The 21,225-nt window shown below is 40.0% G+C and overlaps 1 protein-coding gene across 1 annotated transcript in view; it reads right to left on the bottom strand.

Moving 5' to 3' along the window:
- coro2ba (coronin, actin binding protein, 2Ba) overlaps positions 1–20,900 on the bottom strand; it is a 43,701-nt gene extending 22,801 nt beyond the window's left edge. The window contains exon 1 of the mRNA XM_034881135.1: positions 20,604–20,900. Coding sequence (XP_034737026.1) covers positions 20,604–20,618 — 15 coding nt within the window. The 5' untranslated portion in view covers positions 20,619–20,900. The remainder of the gene's footprint in view (positions 1–20,603) is intronic.
- Between the last annotated feature and the right edge of the window lie 325 nt (positions 20,901–21,225).

The raw sequence follows: 21,225 nt of genomic DNA, 5'->3' as shown, positions 1-21,225 counted from the left end.
GTAGTTACATTTTCTTTATTATTTGTTGTACATGTGTGTCTCTTTAAGTGCCTGCGTCCATGTCTGACCATGTGTTGCCGGTTTGCAGTAGTATACATTTTATGGCTGCAAGGCAGACCACTCCAGAGAGTAGAGTGTGTTTACTGATTTTTTAAAGTCTTGCCTCAAGACACTGCTGCTGCTCTGTGCACACGTAATCTTTCTCTTTACTCCTCTCTTTTTGAGGTTTTAACCCTCTTCCCAATATCCTACAAAAAGCAAATATTTTTGTCTCTGGTAAAAACAATCACCAACATATAAAACTAGCTGTTGAACTGCAACAAACCACTACATAAAATATTTATTTTCATAAGAATCATCACTTGGCTTTGCTCTCCCACCAGCCAAGCTGCAGTCCAACATTCTCTCTCTTCTCAAACTGTACAGTCAATGGCAGCATATTGACCCATTCTGGACCATAAAAGGCCATTCAAACACCACCAAATCAAATCAATGCGTCACACCATTCCAATCAAGATTTTCTTAATGTTGGTGCCAAATAAGGAAGTAGGCCCATTTGAAATTATATTCAATAGATACAAAAGGGAAATCCACAGGGAGACTGTATGTCTTGTCACTCATGCATAATGAAGTCCTGTCAAGCCAGTATGATGTGTTCTGTGTTTTCCATCTATTCCTTGGCAGTCACACTGTACAGTCATTTATGATGACTTCCCGTCTCTGTGAGGAGCAAATATCACAAAAAATAGATATCCTATTGGTTCTTTTGGCCACATTTCCTCACAGCGTGAAGTGGGATCTTATACAGGAAGTGTCACAGCTTGGCTCAAAGTGCTGGAATATTTTCTACACTGATATGGTAATGCATTACAGGACAAGTGGTTCTAAAAGTTTCATTGAGACGATAGACTATTAGCCCACTTATTGACCTAATACTACTTAAAAATCAGCTGAAACTGATGTATAATGCCTGATGCAGACACCCTTGCATGCATTCTTTGCCAGCATCCCATACACACAATGTGAACAAAAGGCACAGCCAACACTGCAGGTGATCGCCCTAAATGAAACAAAATGGAACAGAACAGGATAGATTTAACACACCTGCTCCAGCAGCCCAAAGTAAATCAGTCCATCTGGGGTTTTGTTGGATTTCCAGATGGCCAGTTCAGGAATGTTGGAAAGGTAACCTTTTATTTGAGCCTGCATTAATTTCAGTGATTTGGAAAGAGAGGCCACAGGAGATCTTGGAACCCACTTAGTCTACATTATCTTGTCCAGTTATGTCTTTTATATCATTCTGGAGTTTCTCAAATAATTAAGAAGCCACACAAACACACCAAAAAGGCTCAACTGGTAAAAGGTCAGGTAAAAGGGCAAAATCTTCCTATTATTCATGTCAGCCCTTCCACCAACAATAGCTCATGGGCTCACTGGCAGGTGGATGGAGGAGGTGGTTACATGAACTCCACATGTCACATCTGCAAAACTACAGTATACAGCTGTATTACAATGCCTATAAACTGGACAAATACCCATGATGATGTCTCTTGAAGTCACAGTGGAGCTCACAGGTGCAATTGTTTTACTGCATGCCTTAAAGGACGTGTTATTTGTTCCATTGCAAGTACCACGGCATACAAAAATGTCATAGGCCAGTTATTTGCTTATGGATTGACAGTTGAATGGGGAGGACATGTAAAGATGCTTCATTTGGTGATTAAAAAAACAAAAAAAACCAATCAGCTTAGCCCCATTTGTGACCTTGGCACAGATAACAGATGGACCTTGTTAGTCAATCTGTTACTTTGTTATTTTAAACTACAGTCGATTTCTGAGGACTATGGTTAACTGCTCCTCAAATCTCTGCAGGGTAAATCCAGACAGCTAGCTACACTATCTGTCCAATCTGAGTTTTTGGTTGAACAACCTTCCAGAGGCTATCTTGCAGAGGCACCACCGTGGCTCCGTCCAGTGCTTACCACTGCCCGAAACGATTGTGATCGGTTTAAATGCCAATGCCAATAACCAAAGGAAGTTTTTCTCCATCCCAAAATGCTGTGTGGACTAGCCAGGCCTTCCTCCGCATCACTGTGGAGGAAGGTTTGGCAATGTGAGACTACTCAGACATTCATGTTCCCCAGAGGATGAATCCCCCTGACTTTAGTAATCTTCTCACATTGGTGGTTCAGAGTAAAGTATTTTGACAACTATCTTAGAAGTTGCCGCAGACAATCAAGGTTCCAAGTGGAGGATTTTTAACAAGTGATCCTCTTACTTTTTATCCAGCGCCATGTTTAGGTCCTTATTCAATCTGTCCAATGACTTTGATTCATGACCAGATACCTGCAAAACTGATGACATTCCCATCAGCCTCGGCTGTACTTTGAGTTTGGTACTAGTTAGCGAATGTTAGCATGCTAACATGCTAAACTAAGAAGCTTAACATGCTATTTGTTTACCCAGGAACCTATAGTGTTGAAAAATGAAGCCAACACAGAACTGCCAAAAACTGCAGTTTTTTTCAAATGGCCACTTGAGGCTGTTTCCAAAAGCGAGTCCCATCCCATACACACCGTCGGGCCGAGGAGGGTGTGGCTATTCCGCATGGCATTCCGGGATGGGAGAAAAACGTGGTCTGGTTTATTGGCACGGAGCAGCTGTAAAATAAAAACTCAGATTGGACGGATAGTCTAGCTAGCTGTCTCTATTTACCCTATAGAGGTCTGAGGAGTAGTCAACACTAGTCCTCAAAAATCCCCTAAAGTTTGAAATTCCAACACAAAGTAATGGAATGTAACGGACACACATGCGTCCGGCAGAATTTTCAGCGACACAGGAGCAATCCCGGAAGGGGAACGTCAAGGATACGGACTAATAGACCCCATAGACCCCCCACGTTAAAATACTGCAGCCTCACAGAGGAGCTAGCATGGCTGTAGTCTTGTCATACAACCTGTGCCAGCCAACGGCCTCGGTGGGCCAAAGCTAGTGTGAAGAAGAAGAGCGGAAGGGAACAGGAAATGTAGTTTTAATGTTTTTGAGTCCAAACAACATCAAAAACAACTAGTATTACATTTTACTTAATTCACAGCAACACAACCTCGAAGCTCGTTGTTAATATCTTACAAAAATGAGCAAAGTAGATAGTTATATAAAGGATTAGGCAGTCTTTGTGCCATGGACATGAGCCTGGTGAAACATCAGCCAGTGCTGTTTGAGTGTACGTTCATAATGATAGGGTATTACCCTGTGATAATGACAGGAGATGCAGCAGCAGCTCAGTTAATGGCAGCTCTTAGGCCTGAAACCAGCCCCATTAAGCAGCAGTCATGATGCAAAGAACACACTACCCAAGGACAGGGAACCCAGAAACTCCGCTGAAAGGCACTTCTCAAAGCACAAGTAAATGGAGGAGTGGGTGTCCAGGAATCCATTCACTGGCGTTTAGAGTGTAAAAAAAGGGTTCATGACAGCAGTAAGGTAATATAACCTCTATGGATATATATCGTCATTTTGATATATATGTACATTATATAAACGTTTTGATATGAACACAAATACTAGACTTCTCTTAATCCTTCTCTCTAACAAATACAATATTTTAGATTCAAACACAAACATCTTTTTGAATTCCACTTAAAAATCAGAAGAAAGGTCTAAATAAATAATCTCCCCTGTGCTTGCCTTTTCTTCCCCCCCCCCCCCACGAGTTACTGCCATGTGCTTTTTGGAGCATAATGATGCGAGCTGGGCCTCACACCCCGAATGACAGAGGGGGGCTGTAGACTCAAGGCAAAGAAAAAACCCAAAGATAAGAAAGGGAAACAAAAGAGAACGGCACTGTGACAGAAGAGTAGAGAAACAGAGATAAAGGCAAGTGTACACTACCCTAAAGAGAGAATGAGGGACTAAAGGTGAAAGAAAAGACGAGATGAGAAAAGGCAGGGGAAGACCAACAAAGAATGATGAAATATTTAAAGAAAAAAAGGAGACAAAGAGGAGGAGCAGAGGAGGCTTTTAGCAGACAGAGATTAACTCCCCTTCCCTGTCAGACCATCTGACTGCCTCTCTCACTCAATCTCTCTCTCTCTCTCTCACACACACACACACACACACACACACACACACACACTAAACTGAAGATAAATAATGATGTTTTCAGTATAAAAAAAAAATGTAATCTGAAAAATCTGGATGATTTCAATTCAAATGTCCAAGAAGCATTTAAGCTTTGTTGTTAACTTTATTCAGGAAGCAATCCGCTCAGAAGACACATTTCTTGTAATGCCAGTGATATGTTAATTACTGCTTCCTCAGACCTGTTTAATATATATTTTATATAAATGTTTATTTTATGTTGCTGCAGTTTCCACTCTTTACTGTATGTGGTAGACTTCTGTTTTAGCAAAGATTATACCAAAGTTAATGGAAATTGTGCTTTAGGAGGACGCTGACAGACTTTTTGACAGAAGTGACACTAAAGAAAGTTGATTTATGCCGTAGTACACAAATCTCATCAGCTCTGAAATGATATCCGTCTGGCAATGGTTCAAATTGGGAAAGCCAAATGGCACCGAGCCCAAAACACAGGAGCAGGAGATGAAGGAGCACTTTCATCAGATCACTGAAATCCATCGTGGGAAATCTTTAGCAGGAAAGTTATCCTTCTCCTTGATTTCATGTTTTTATGGAGAAGGAGAACCAGGAAATAGTAGGGGCAAATGCAACGCTTTCAAAACACTACTTGTCGTAACATTTTTTAAGAGGTGCACGTAAGGCAACGGCATAGGGTCCAGCGCAGGTCCGTGTCTCCACGTACCTACGCAGGTAGCTTCGGCGTAGATTTCATGCAGAAGTATAAATCACGTCACGTCATTAAATGTATTGAATGATTGCTTCAAGCATTCATACACAGTTTTGTGTTTATTTAATTTTGATTTAAAAATTTTCATTTTTACTGAAAATTCAGATATCGGTTCCATTCTTTTTAATAAACTACTAATCGGTACCTGCATACAGTATAGGTGGATGGTGATCTTGGTGTCCGTTCTCTCCTCAGTTATCAGGGGAACATTCTTTTGCTAATGTACATGTACAGTATGAAAAGCTCAGGTGAAATTAACTAAACCTTCCCCATCTGGGCCAGGTCTGCTTTCTGTCCCCAGAGTCAGAACTAAACATGGAGAAGCAGCATTTAGTTTTTATGCACCATATATCTGGAACAAACTCAGAGAAAACTGCAGGTCTGCGGCAACTCTTTGTTCTTTTAATTTATGGTTTATTGTGTTTTGGTATTTTTTGGTCATTTTAGAAGTAGAAATGTTTAACTAAATAAATAAACCAATAGGCTAAATAATGAACATTATTCTTTATAATGTATTCATAAGCTATGTTTAAAAGACACAACGCTTGGAAGTTCAGGGTCGCAGAGACCCAGTTTGCCAGGAATGACAATATGGACTGAACATCCTTTTGGTATCTCCCCCTCCTAAATCGTTTGTTTGTTTTCTCCTTCCGCTTCTTTTGCTCACTCTGTCTCTCTTTTGCAAGATTGGATGGATGGAGAGTGGGAAAAAGCAAACCTAGACAGAGAACGTGGCCAAGCCAAGTGCCACACCATCTGCCTGGCCAAGGACGTCTCCGTTCCAGACAGTGGCCATCTGAATCTTGGCAACGAGGATTTACACTGCTAGAATCTTCCTTTCATTTCTGCGATACTGCTTGGACAAACATAGATGAATGAGATACTTAACAGTATCAGAAAGATGGGAATACAGTACATCAACACAATTTCTAATATTATGGAATTTACAGTATATAGAATATTATATAAAAGAATTTGGATCCCCTTGGGTCTGAAATAAAGTTTATGCATATATAAAAGAAAATAATTCAAATGTTTATCATCTTGTTTCTAAAAGATACATTTAGATGAAGTAAACAATCCTTTGTTTTCATTGTTGACATAATACTTTTGATTATTATAAATACATACAACGCAGGTCAAAAAAAGAAAAGTTGTTAAGCAAGTTTAAACATAAATTGAATTTGAATTGAATCATATGGTCGTATTAAATTAGAAACTGTAGGAATAACACAAAAATAATAGGACAAGACAGCCTCGCCCGTGGTCTCTAGAGACTGCATAGTCCCTTACATCAGTACAATTACTTACTGTCATTTTTTTAATTGTTAGGGCCTTACCATTGGAACTAAAATGTAAAGTTAAAAGAAGGAATCTCATTGTCTAACTGCTTACTAGATTTTTAGTTTTCTTGTGTACAGGGAGACATTTTGGCCGAATCTTGGTGCTACACAAAAAAATCAGGGAGTCACCAAAACCTTGAGGAATCAGGATTAGGTGACCTTGATTTTTCCATTAAATTTCTAGCCAGTCTGTCCAGTCGTTGTTGCGATAGCTTCCTGTGGACCATAAGTACTGACTAACTGACAGAATGCAGAGTGCAGTGGCGGGATACCAGTAGTGAAAGGATATTAAAGAGCCATTTGTCTAATACAGTTACCCAAGGCAATGAGGTAACGGAACCTCATACACGTCAATATCATATTAAAGCACCGGGAAGGTTCTCTGTAATCTCTTTATGGTTACTTAATTTAATGGACTAGTTGAATCACATTGAAGTTGGGTACATGGAATCACTACAGGCACTAAGAAGGGCAGCATGTGCACGTGCACTGAAGGTGAGTTGTGGTTTGTTCATTCTGGAGAAATTGAGTAGCGAGAGAGGTGGACAGGAATACCAAGATAGAGCTTTTTCATGACGTTCATTTTCTCCTTTAGCTAGTTCCTCAATCCTCAACACAAATGTACCAGTCTATTATCATGGGCAGGATACAGAAAACGACAAATCTGTGTGAGACATGCAGATTGCAGCTCTTCTTTAAATTGAGGCCAAGGAAACTCCAGATGTTCCTGTTTATTCAGAGCAACGGTTGTGAGGAAAGACTACTAATGGGGTTGTTCTACCGCAGTAAGCAGGTTAAACCACAACTATAGTATAACAATTGAGCTGATGAGTGGAGATGGCAACTGTGCTCTGCTGAAAATACAGACAGGTGAGAAGAAGAAAGATATGCACTCCTGCACATCTGGGGATCATTTCTCCAGTGTCTCTTTAACATTGCCTTTCTCAGCTTTCTGTTTCAATCAGGAAAAAAGACATACCTACTCTGCACTTCAAAAATGTGCACACAGACAGAGAGAGAGAGAGAGAGAGAGAGAGAGAGAGAGAGAGAGAGAGAGAGAGAGAGAGCGAGTGAGACAGACAGAGAGAGAGAGAGATAAAAAGGCAACGGTAATCGCCTTTGCACACATGTGCTTGCTTGTTAAGCTATTGGAAATGACAGTATTCCCATATGTAGGTGAAGGTTAATGTGTTGTGAATTTTGACCTATTTTGGAGGAGCCACTCTGTTGATTAGATCACTCAGAGAAAACTTACCACAGGACTACAATACTAATGCTCCTGCCATTGTGACCCCCCCCCCCCCCCCGTTTAAAATAAAGTTTATTTAAGAGCATTCCACTGACTTGCCAGGCCAGTGTTTGGCTGGATACAATACGTTGAATATCTATCATATGGTCACTCACGCGCGTCTTTCCAGTCTGTTGCATTGCTCTCTTTATTGCCAGCCTACCATTAGACTTGTACAGTACAGTAGATCTATGTGTCCCAGTTAAAAAAAGCAGCTGTAAAACACAGACCTCATTTCACTCTCCTCTATGGAGACAAATATTTAATTCGGGCTGTTATTCCAGAAGGGATTCTTTATTGGCACCATCTACTCCCAGCTGGATCTATCGAATCCAGAGTAATACTTTGTGTAACTGTATGATTGTTTCTGTTCTGTGTATCCCATATTTGTTTTGTATATTGTGTTGTTGGATTGGGCAGTAAGCGATGATACATATTTAGAGTACACATTTATTACACATAGAGCTAACTTGTATGATACATTTGCCAACTTTTAAGAGTATTTTCCAGTGATTTCCATTTTAAAATAATAATGCTATACTGTAGGTACATTTTCAAACACTGAATAGATGTTGTCTCATACGTTCAAACCATAGATTCAATTGTTTTCAAGACAGGATTATATATAAAATAACCAATGTACATTTACGAATGCATGTAAAATTAACAGCAACACAGCTTTACATGTAGCCTGCATTTAATTTAAGCTTTCCAAGTTCTTAGAGCTGATGCATTAGCAAACAAATGCATGCTAGCTAGCGAAACGATACTTTCTCATTGTTAGTCAAATTAGCCTTGTCCAAAAACAATATTTTTGTTTCTTTGGCATCCTAAATCTTTGGCTTTTCTTCACCAGCCATACTTCAAATCAAAACAATGAGCTGAAAGCTGAACTAGATCAAGATGTCAACACACAGTGGGATCGGCATGACTAACAAAACCCTTTTACATGACATTAAACTTTAAAAAATATTTTCTAAAGGTGCTTTACTTTTAATTCTTACATTTCCTATTTATTTATTTATTTTATGTGTGTGAATTTAAGCATCCAAATCTTTCTGTTGCCCCGTATTTTGTTATAGTTAATGTATTTTTTCCATGTTTTCTTGTGATTATTGCTGTTGTCTGTAACTTTATGTTGCTGTTCTAAATTGATCTAAATTGTCTTACCTGGTTAAATATGGCTTTAATAAAAATGATTTTTGTTTATGAAGGAATGCAAGGATACAGACAAACTAAAATAACCCATGTTTTATTGTAAAGTATTTGTAAGCCCAACCATGATCAGGTCTTTGAATCTTTGTTTCGCCCTTCTTTTTGTTCTGCATTTTTTACCCAATAATCTCCTCCTTTGTACTTTATTTCTTTCCACAAACCATCTCCATAAATCTGTGAACCTGGCACATCAGCATAAACCCAGAAAACCCTCTCAGCTGCAGTCGGCACCTACGGTGAAGTAGCAAGAGGCTGGAATGCAGACACAGCTTTCTCTCAGCTGGTGAATCTGTCCAGTAAACAACACACACACACAGCGTGTGCATACAGTAGGTCTACATACAATAATATAGTGTCAGGATTTCCCTCAGCAACGGGCTTTGTTGTCCTCTAATCCAAAGTATGTGGATCTTCCTATCACAAGATTATAAAAGTGTCCATTAAAGTTAAATATTTTTCATACCAATAACCTAAATAAGACAGAAGGTTCAAGTAGCTTTCTAATCAAACTACAGAAAGGAATGTGCAGGACATTGTCCCTGAAAGGTTGCCTTAAGCATGTTAATTATTCTTTTATGGAATTCTACATAAAGGGGCAATTTTTACACAGTGTTTTATTAATGTCATAAACAATGTAGTAAAAGTGCTATGAGTAGTCATCACAAATGTTAATAATTCCCTAAATAGCAAAGAATATAGTTCATGTTTGACATGACCGGTGATATATATATTAAAAAATGTGTAAGGCTTTTTCGTTTCTCGCCTCTTTTGTTGGAAATTTTAGACAGACAGGCCCCTGTGTTGCCATGGTGACTGCAATAGATATCTGGACAGCTAGAATAAAGAACAGATTATCCAAAAGTAAGAAACAATTGAAATTTATGCTGACGTTTCCTTGGCAAAAACTCTGTACAATCAGATAAAAGTTCTGTGGAATAAATTCCAGCATAAACCAGACCCGGGATGCAGTGTCATGTCGCTGCCTACACAAAAGTTTGCAAGACAAATTTGACAAAAGTTCTTTATAAATGACTCCTGTGTTGCTTCTTTTCACCTGCCAGAGCTCTTCTGTTTATGCGGTCTGCCTGTGACCCTCTCAGTCCCCAAGACGCCCTGAACAACTACAAGGAGTCACCCAGCATGACTATAAGTGTGGTCATTTCTTTTCTTGTCAGTTCTTTCAGTAAATAGAGTCTTAAAAATGCCCAAACCCAGTCTTTTAATCTAACCTTTACATTTTAGCTGCTAGCTTAAATGTTGACGCTTGCATAAGAGTCCATGCCAGTTCCTTTCCTTTGCCAGTGCCTTTCCTTTAACCTAATCCTAACCTTAACCCTTAATAGCTAGCTAGCTCCTATCTTAGATTTTGATGCTTGCACAGTATGCCAGTTTCGTTCGATAATCAGGGACCCAAAAGTGTGATTGTAGAAATGTAGTCCTAGGGCTGCATTCTTGGAACTACAGCTTCCTCTATTTCTGGAACATAGTACAGATCAACCTGATCTCTAAGAATTCTGTAAAATGAGCACCCCAACAGAGAAATGGTGAGACCCAAGTCTGAACTCAAGCCAGGATTCTGCAGCTTTTTCCACTGTCTGATCTCTCACATTGTCAAATGAAACCAAACAAGCCTGATTGCCTTGGCCGACCAACTGCTGAAACACCAGGCTTTATCTGTGGCTCAGACACACACTGACACTTTCACCATTACTGTAGCCTCTGTAAGATCCTTATGTGTTTGTGGCTCTTGTAATCTCCTCATGGGTTCATCAGTTAGTCCAGAACAATGAACCACAATGACTAACTACTTTCAAAATTCATTGTTGTGCTTTTTGTGTATCTAATTTAGCAACATTATCGAACAGAGTACACAAATGTTAATTAAAAAGCATAGGGAATAGTAGATAACTGGTTAGAAAGAAAGCCCAGAAGGTAATAAAAAATAAAAGTACTATTTTGTGCTGCAGAGAGACTACTATCTATATTTGCACTGCTATCAGTGCCCATGGGCGAAATACAGAGCTGAATTTGACCTTGATGAACCAATGTGCATGTCTGTATGTGTGTGTGTGTGTGTGAGAGAGAGAGTGAGAGAGAGAGAGAGAAAGAGAGAGAGAGTGTGGGTGGTAGTTTCATCCATTGTGGAAATGGAAATGTGCGCTCACTCCCCACTCATTTCTCTCTTATGTTCACTCAACTCTAATACCATTGATTGCATGACAGACATTACAAGACTAAACAATGCATGATAAAATATTTAAAATAAATGTGCACTTTTTCCTACCACAGCGTGTGTGTGTGTATGTGTGACAGAGAGGGAGAGAGAGAGAGTGGGTGTCGATCATCCATCGTTGATGTGCTCTCACTTGTTGCCTCACTCCCCCCCTCATTTCTCTATTGTGTTCATTCAACTTTCACTAGAATACAGCTCTAGCTACAGTGTATAAAGCACACAAAGATATTGACCAAATGCCAGTGTAAGACATCACAGTACTGCATACCTGACCACTAGCGGTGAAAAAAAAAAATCGAAACTCGTACGTATGGTGATTTATTTTGCTACAATTGCTCAATATTGATTATTTAGAAAAGAATCAAAATTTCTTATTTCTTTATTTTTACCAATGATTCACCTAAACATTCTCTGTTGCTGTCTGTGTGTAACACAACAGAGCGAAAGCAGAAAATGCAGAAAATACGTATAGTAGAAGCCACATGTATAAGTTTCTGGTCTCATTTACGTTGTTTGTTGATTATTGTGTTATGCGTTGATGTTGTGGGCGGTTTGCGTTTTTATGACCGTTTGAATGGAAGTGATATATACGTTTGTTCACCTATGCGACTAGGTTCTTTTGGGCTTTGACAGAGAGGGGGGTGAAGCTGGGAGCAAACACTTTTGTTGACCGCAGCACGCAGTATTAACGCAATTATTTCTACTCCTCAGGTAACAATTACATTTGGTATCTAAGTGTATAGAATAGATGGAAGAATAACATAAAATAATTGCAATACAATCGCAAGAGCATCACACTGTGCATCTGTCAGTGTTTAGTCCCTCGCGGCAGCACTTCGGACTGCTTACAGCCACAATACATGTCATGTACTTCTTTACAAACTAAATCAATGTCAGTCTGACGTGCAGTCTTTTTAGAGAACAATCACTTTTTAGAAATGTCTATTATTGTGAAAAGTGTATTATTCAACTTTTGTTTTTGTTAAAAGAAGGAAAAGAAAATTGCAATCCTCAATACTAGCGAATCATAATACCGCTCGTATTGCAATAAATGGAAATCGCAACACAAATCAAATCGGCACCCATGTATTGTAAAAGAACGAATTGGAATAAAATCGTATTGTCTCAGCCCTACTGACCACCATACGGGGTTTGAGAAATAAACAAACCACAAAACATTAGGTGTCGGCAAAGATGACACAACATACCTCTAATGTGGGTTGACATTGCACAAGCATGCAAGAACAGAAACCCCAGCTGCTATCATCAGCCTCATGCCTGGGAACAGGATGTGGGATAAAATGACACAAGTAGATTCCAGGACACATCCTCAAGCCTCCCAACCAGGAAGCTACTATTTCAGTGAGAAAATGGACCACCCTAATTCTCACTGCAGTGGCACTGCATAGTTGACATGTATTGACCACTGCAGCTTCACTAGTGCAACAGTAGTGAAAACAAATAAAGACTCAACTGGATTCTTTTATCAGTGCCTCTATTTACTAAACTGAACACTGAAGAGATCAGTATGTTGAGTCATTAAAGGAAGGACTGGTTTCTGGCGATGATTCCATTTTAATACAACATGGTCTTATGGGCGTAATTCCTATTAGTTATAATTAACTGTAATTTGTTTTTAAGAAATTTCTGAGCCCTGGGCCCATATTTTCTCCAGATAATCTCTTCAACGCAGCGGGCCAGGGTTCAACTCCGACCTGCGGCCCTTCGCTGCATGTCATTCCCCCTCTCTCTCCCCTTCCATGTATTCAGCTGTCCTTTCAAATGAAAGCCTAAAATAATCCTAAAAAAAGAAATACATAAAGACATTTCTGAGACCTGGGAACACAGCTACATCCCCACACTAGTCTGATAGGAAAAGAAATATGAGCAGTCGGACCATCAAACAGGTTGTGAAGAAACTGACATGTTTGTCAGAGTAGTTAAAGTACGACTTTATTTAGTTGTGTTTCTGGTATTTAGCCTAATCTCATTGATAGAAATGGGGTGGACAAAATAACTGTATAACAACTTTGTTTTACTGTGTTTTCTGATATAAATAACATCCTTACAGATGCTGCAAGCCATTCAATCTGTTTCAGTGTGCCACAGACAGACTGTGAATAGAAAGCCTCTTGTGTTACAAGGGAGAGAGTTAGAGAAAGAAAAATTAGCTTGACATGAGGCTGAAGGGACATTTACAAGAGGAGAGAAGAGTCGGGAACAAATTGGAGATTTCACACTGATATGTAAAGCATTAGTCGACTCTGCTGATGCTTTAAATATATCAGCTAAAAAGAAAGAAAGGATGACTCAGAGAAAGGAGCATTGCTCAGAGTTGGACACAGGGTTTGCATCCATCTAAGAGAATGACTTACTTTGCATAACATCTCCACAACTAATTTAAACTAGTATTACGTCTTACTGCCAGTTTCTTGCAAATGAACTGAGGTAAATGCATTTTCTTGAATGTATATAAAAAACTGTTGGTAGTTACTTAATTCTTTGGAATTAATTTAATTTGGAAATCTTTGGAAGCTATTACTTCTTACATCTTACTCACACTTAAGTTTGAATACCAAACTATGAGCATTTCAATGTCCAAAATCCATTTTACCACACAGCCACTCCTTAAAAACAATCACACACACCGGCCCATCTGTATGTACACCCATCTGTCTCAATGCACGTATTGGCTTTTCCCCAGGCCCACAAACAGGAAGCACATCCTATGTCCTGATTGTTTAGACTGCACATGTACATGCACGCACGCACGCACACAAATAATCTCAGCTGGAGGGTAAAGGGGATGCTGGTATTGGTCACTTTCTCCTGGATCCTCATTTCCACTGGAAGATATTCACAAATAATTTCACATTATTCCCTAATTTTTTATTTATTCATCCTTCCCAAGGAGAATTCAAAAATGAACAATTTTATCCAACAAAAGCCACAACAAAGCTTTCCCCTGTGCACTTGTTTCCCAATTCAAGTCATAATTTGGTGAGAAAGTCACAGAGACCCTTGTGTGAATGGATTTGCAGTGGAGGAATGATTTACAGTAGAAAGAAGTTACCCAACTCTTTTGGAAACACACTACAGGCATTTCACACAAATTCGGAAAGTACAACTTTTACAGGCAGTCTCACACACACACACACACACACACACACACACACACACACACACAAGTGTGTCTCACTATCTTTGTGGGGACCAGTCATTGACATAATGCATTCCCTAACCCTAACCCTAACCCTAACCCTAACCTTATCCCTTACCCTTACCCTGACCATAACTTAATTCTAACCCTGATCCTAAAACCAAGTCTTATTCCTCAAACAGTCCTTTAAAGTTGTGGGGACCAGCATTTTGTCCCCACAAAGCTGTCAGGACCCCATAAGTATACTGTATTCCCGGTTTTTGGTCCCCACAAATGTAGTTAAACCTAATACACACGCACAAGGCGTGCGTGGCACTATCTTTGTGGGGACCTGCTGTTGACATAATGCCTTCTCTAGCCCCTTACCCTAACCTTAAACATAACAAAATGGCTAACCTTAACTCTTACCCTCACCCTGACCTGATTCTAACCCTAATCCTAATCCTAAAACCAAATCTTTACCCTCAAACAGCCCTTTAAAGTTGTGGGCTCCAGCATTTTGGCCCCCCAAAGTTGTTGGGACTCCACAAGTATACTGAACTCCAGGTTTTTGGACCCAACATATATAGTCAAACAACACCCCCCCCCACCCCACAAACACCCACACACACACACACACACACACACACACACTCTAAGCAGGGTAAGGAAGCTTTCTGACAGGCAATGAGCTCATGAGATCTGAATGTCTTCCTGTGGTGAATGCTTTTCTGTAGCTTTCTCACAACTATTCCCCCTTATTTATCCTTTTTCTCACAGTGTGTCTGCCCTCTCTCTTCACACACACACATACAACTTGCTCTCCCCCCTGTCAAATCTAAGAATACATATAGGAAACAAAAAAAAGCTTAATTCGGGATCTAAGATTCTTAATCTGCTAAACCATTGTATATTTTCCTACTTCAAGAATTTCAGGTTTTAGGTTGCTAGGTTGGCGATTTAGCTTTCAGATTAATGTGTCTGTGTGTCTCTGTGTGTGAGAGTGTGCAGATAAACATTACCTTAACAAATGGCCAGCGGTCTAAATCACATTCAATTAAGAGTTATGGTGGGCAAGTTGCCCTGAGTAAAGAATATGTAAATGTCCACAGCCTCTCTACAGCTAATTTATTATTTTTCTATTTTGAGTGAATAAAATAACTATAAAAGCATATACTCACTGAGCTGTTTCAGAGCTTTCATATCTTGAAACATAACTTAAATCATTTTATGCTACGAGAGTCTGAACAGCCTCACAGTTAACAGCAGAAGCTGTACCATAAACACTCTGAAAATGGCTTTCAGACGTCTTTCAAACCACATGTGTGAGCCTGACATCGGAGCAGAGTGGGCCTCCTTCATAATTGGGCTGTTCGCAGATATGTAATTGCAAACACACTTAACACAGCTGGAATGTTACTTTGAATTATATAGAATTCACGTCAGCAGGGTTAAATATAAAGCTTTTGATCAAGAAAAACAGCGTTGTAAGGGCTAAGTTAATTAAGACAATTTGAGAAAGTGTGTAGAATGTAGCACTCATCAAGTCTTCAGATTTGCAATTGAGCTGACTTCAGGCACTCAAAAAACTAATTAAAAAACATTAAACAAAAACAAAACAACACATTTGGACATTAGCAGGTCTAAATCAGGGTTCAAATAACACCTAGTACAACTTCTGTATCATTCATTCATGGATGTGTCCTAAATGTTTAAAGAAATTTGCAATATCTCATTTGAGAGCAAGGCATTTAGTTTGAGGGTTGAAGTTAGAATAGCATAAGGGCGAGGTTACGGGTGCAGTGCAGATGGTTAAGGTTAGAATTATGAGCCAGTAAATGAATCAAGCATGGTATAGTACTCCAAAGTATAGTAATACACACATAACTTTGTGTGTTTATGGGTCCGTCCTCTGGGAACGGTCAATCATTTATCACCACACAGACTGCCTTTACTGTTAGCTGGGGAGCATTTTAGCTGGTGCTAAAAGAAACAAAAAGGGGGGCGTCAAAGGCCAGTCCTCCCCCTCCTCATCTCGGCCACTCCTCTCCTCCCTCAGCGTCCCTCTGTCCTTCTCCCCACCCCCCCTCCACAACCCTGGCACACTGCTCTTTTGGTGGTTTCCAACTAAAAACAACTAGAGCATTTTAGGGATTGCCATGCAAATCACCACTTTCTAGTCAAAGGGGTATTCAAAAGAATAGTCCAAATGGTATGTGCAACTTTTTCTATGCCAGCAGCTTACTGCTGTGCTAAATGGCACAGTTTAAGAGTTTGCTAGATGCTCAGAAATTGCTTTGAATATGAAATAGAGTTCAGTCCTTCTGTGCTTTTATATCCCAACGTCTCTGGCTGGAGGTCACTTGGCAGACGGAGGGTGGAGTGACCCCAGCCTTTTGGAGAGGTCAGTTTCTTGCACAGAGAAATCCCGCTGTGGCCATTATGCCTCTCACTTCAGCCCTATGGACTGAGACCTAACTAAAACTGACAGGAAGGTAACCTAGGGCAACGATCAATGCTAAAACTAGCTTCTGTTGTCCACTCTGTGTTGTTGGAGGACACAAGCGATCTCTCACTGAACAAACAGAAGGCAGAGTAGTTTTACTGTATGGGTTTGATCTTGCTACGTTTATCTTATGTAAAGGAGAAGTTGTGAGCTGCAGGCTTTCATTGAACTACTTTGAGATGAGGTCAAACAGCCATGAGGATTTAGACGCACACTATCACACAGTTTCATGTCAAAAGACAGCAGATAAACAGGTTTGAGCTTTTGCTGATATCACAAGATCTCTAATACTCTGTGCCGATTTCGTAGTAGTAATGGAAGTTATCCACCCACCAACACATGATGTGTCTGCCAACTCACAATCCTGCCTTCCCACCCACATCCACACACTCATGCGCACACAGACATGCACGGAATCACAACGCAAATATGAACAGTTTCCAGATATAGTAATCTTAATCCCATGCTTTGCCCCAATGTGCTAGCTGTGATGGCACAGTTAGCACATTGCTACACTACTGAGAGCAGCATGCTGTCTGCAGCACTAAGCATCATCTATGCAGTTCTTTGTATTGTGATCCTGGGAAACTCTAGTGAGCAGCGCATCATCCATCTCCTTAGGAACTCAGCTGTGTTAGAAGTCCAGCATTTGGCAAAGATACACCCAGAGACTTGCTCCTGCTCGTAAACTTACAGTATAACTACATAATTAAAGGAATCCATTACCCTCTGGCATAAACACAATTCATTTTATGATGTTCAATATGAGGAATTATGATATGTGGTAGCAATATATGGGATAACCCTTTCAGGGCCAAAGAAATGATTGGCGGTAGACTAAAGTGTCTTAGTGTTAAAAAGCTAAAGAGCTTATGGTCCCGTCTCACAGAGGACTGTTTGAAAGCAAAGGCCATGGATTTAAACATGCAATGACCTATTTTGACACTCAGCATTTTGTCAGAGGTGAGTTAGTAACAAATACATACACTGTACAATGTTTGCTCATTAGTATTACTTTGAAATAACAGCTCTGGATGTACTTACCATACCCAATATATATTTACTAGCTACAGTATCTTAAAAAATTGTAAAACCAGACATCAGAACAGTTACATTGGAAGCATGTTAAAATTAAATAATTAAAAATTCTGAAAATGTTATAATCTGGTCGTAATTGTTGTTGTAAAGTCAAAAACACAACAGACTAAACAAACATGTCCAGGACATCAATCAATGTGAAATTGTCTTGGTCATAAGATTATGTTTTAAAGATAAATAAGATTTTCATTGTTTTTCACTTAATGTCCTAATATGACTGTAAACTAAAAGTATTATGCAATGCCATATTCATATGGACTACATGTGCAATTCATATACCATGTGTCATACCATCATATACATGCTTAGACAAAAAAAAAATCCCAGTGCACTGTAGTAGCATCTTTTGAAAGAAAATCCCAGGAGTATAGGTTGGTTGCATAGGTTGTGAGCCTGACATTTGCGGGTTTTCCAATACACGTACATGTTGAATATTTAAAATCTGGAAATGCATCAACATTTTATTTCTAATTACTTCATACACACTTCACTTATTTGACAACTACTGAGATGCTAATTGAATTTTTGATAAGTCTGGTATGCAGACATGCTAATGAGACAGAGGAGACAATCCAAGTGGCAACACTTTTCCTATAAATGCCCTAATGTGTGTAATTCTGTTTTGTTTAGTTGCTGCTATTCATAAGCAAACACAACATAAACACTGCATTTAGGCCGACATTATAGCTAATTTAAAGAGATGACATTACTGTCCCAATTATGCTACATGTGTTAATGTCTATGCCTTTGTAAGTCTATGCTGTAATGCTATTAGGTCATGCTAGACCATGGATATCTTGATCTGATCCTAAGTAGGCCTTGCAGGGACTGTCTCTCCAGAATAGTGTCAGTCTGTATCTGTGGGCTAAGGGGGTAGAAGTCTGTTTAGCCCCGTCAGCATAGAAGCTCTTGTTCTGTATCCATCCCAAGGTGACTGCTCTGCTGTTGGCAGGCATATCCATGAAAACAGCTCCCTAGACACTCTCTCTCTCTCTCTCTCTCTCTCTCTCTCTCTGCTTCTCCCACACACTCAGATACCACTTTAGATACCACTGGCCAATGTGCTTTCATACACTTGTCTTTCTTCTTCTTCCTCTTCCTCATCTCATTTCCATAATTGCAGGAAGGAAATCAAAATGCTAACTGCAAAATGACTAAAATGATGGGTGTATTCTTTAAAATTCTCTGCAATGCCTTCGGCCTTGACTTACAGTCAGGTTTAGGCTTTGGCTCAGTGCCAACACACAAGCACCTGACCTTTCCCTCCTTTAGTTCTCAAGGTGGAGAACGTCCACACACACACTTCCCACACAATCTCTCTCACACGGGCAGGAACATTGCATTTTGAGAGCAACTGTCTGTGAATTTGTGTTGTAGATGAGCAGCCAGGAAACACAAACTACACCATTCTGTATTAACATAACTTTTGTGTGGAACTTGCAGGTGTGTGGTCATAAGTAAAGAGGCCGTTGTCCTGTGGCGACAGTAGGTCATCTATTTCAGTCCAAGTTAATTCTCTACATTGGAGTAGGTGTGCTAATTTCTCTCTGTGTCCTCTTCCTGTTTCTCTCTTTCTCTTTGTCTGTCTTTCTTGCTCTCTTTTTCTCTCTTAATTGATTAAGAGGATTTAAAAGGCTGCTTAAGGGTTAAGCACAGAGTGCAACCTCCAATACACACTCGGATGCACATAAACAATCAAGCAAGCTGGATGACACACCTACTTTAAGATCAGCTTGAGACAGTCAAACACTCACACACTCACTCACTCACTCACTCACTCACTCACTCACACTCTCACACACACACACACACACACACACACACACACACACACACACACACACACACACACACACACACACACACACACACACACACACACACACACACACACACACACACACACACACACACACACACACACACGCGCTGCTGTCCCTTGAGAGGACACTGCATGGACTTTTCTCTACTCCCAGAAGATGTACCATAATCTTTTTGAGGCTTTGCCTTGTGGGAACCTGGTCTTAATCCGTTAATGGTGGCTGAGACCCCATAATGTGACTGTTTTAACAGGTTTTACATTAACATTTATTTATTTGACGCTTTTGTCCAAAGTGATGTACAAATGGAAATACAATCCGAGTCACTGTAGATCAAGAAAAATCCAAGACATGACTAAAGCACAATGACACTGTCAAAATCTTAAAGTTATGTTTTCACATCCAAAAAATCCACTGTAAGCCAGAATTTGCGTTTCACAATTGTAATCTTTTTAGTGAATTAGTATTATAAATCCCTATTTGTCAAAGCCACCGTGGTGCTTTAGGAGATATGCTTTACTCTTCTGCAGCTGATGAAAAAAAAAGACCTGCTTCCCAGCTCTCATACTGCAATTGATAGAAATAAACAAAACACCTTAAACAACCTAACCTGTCACCAACACTACGTCTCACATCATCTTGCACATACAGTATAATTGAGTTTGAAAGGTAGTCTTACACAAAATACGTAAATAAACAGTTTAATCTTCAAATGTGGGGTCTAATATTGAATTTCTTATCTGAATAACAATTCTCATCTGAATAAAGTTAAATAGCTCCTACACATATAAAAAGAATAACTGGCTTCAGCCTGCAATACTGTACAGTGCAGATTAAAGAATGTAATGTTATTGATTTTGATCCTAACCAGAATGCATTTCTAACGGGAACACTTATTAACACACATCCTCAGGGCAGCAGAATCCTGACAACCTGGCACTACTCAACTCAAAAACTCCCCTCCTTTACAGACATAAATGTGCATGCACACACATGAGATTCCAACCTTAAATAACCTTCACAGTCCAATTTAACCCCAATCTTAAATCTCTGGTCACATCCTTAAACTTGCTTCCCATCCAGAGCAGTCTTACCTTTGTGACAGTCATGCAGAATCAGTGGGTGAGGAGCAGGCCAGTGTCCCCTTCAAGCAGAGAGCAACGCCGCAGGAGTGGCAGAGTGATGAGGAGGAAAGGAGGGCAGCTCTGCTGAATATGCAGAGAGAGGGAGAGAGAAAAGAGGAGGGGACAGACAGGTTAGTGTGTCTGGCTCACTAAATACGAAAGGGCAGATTGCTGCTGCAGTGAAGTAATGGCTGGCAGCCGGCGTGCGGTTGGTTACTACAACAGGGAAAAGCGCTCTGTTAGGATACACCCCTCCTGCCTCCCTCCCCAACTGCACACACACAAACAAACACACGCACGCACACACACACACACACACACACACAGATGATGCACTGCACACAATATCTCCCCTACTCTCTCACTCTCGGTCTCTCGCAATATGATAAGTGATGGGTTAATACAGCTTATTGATGAGCAGTCAGGCAGGGCTGCAAGAGGAGGCGGAAGCAGTGCTTCCTGGGACAGGAGAGAAGAGGACTGCAGAAACAGAGAGAGGATGGGAGGGAGGGAGTTGGACACTGTGTCGCAGTCTGCTTCTTAGGCATGGAGCAAGCTGCACGTCATCAGGGTGTATAAATATGTGTGTGCG

The sequence above is a fragment of the Etheostoma cragini genome, chromosome 1, assembly GCF_013103735.1.
Source record: "Etheostoma cragini isolate CJK2018 chromosome 1, CSU_Ecrag_1.0, whole genome shotgun sequence".
In the NCBI taxonomy this organism is placed as follows: domain Eukaryota; kingdom Metazoa; phylum Chordata; class Actinopteri; order Perciformes; family Percidae; genus Etheostoma; species Etheostoma cragini.
This window is presented reverse-complemented; position numbering and strand designations above follow the sequence as displayed.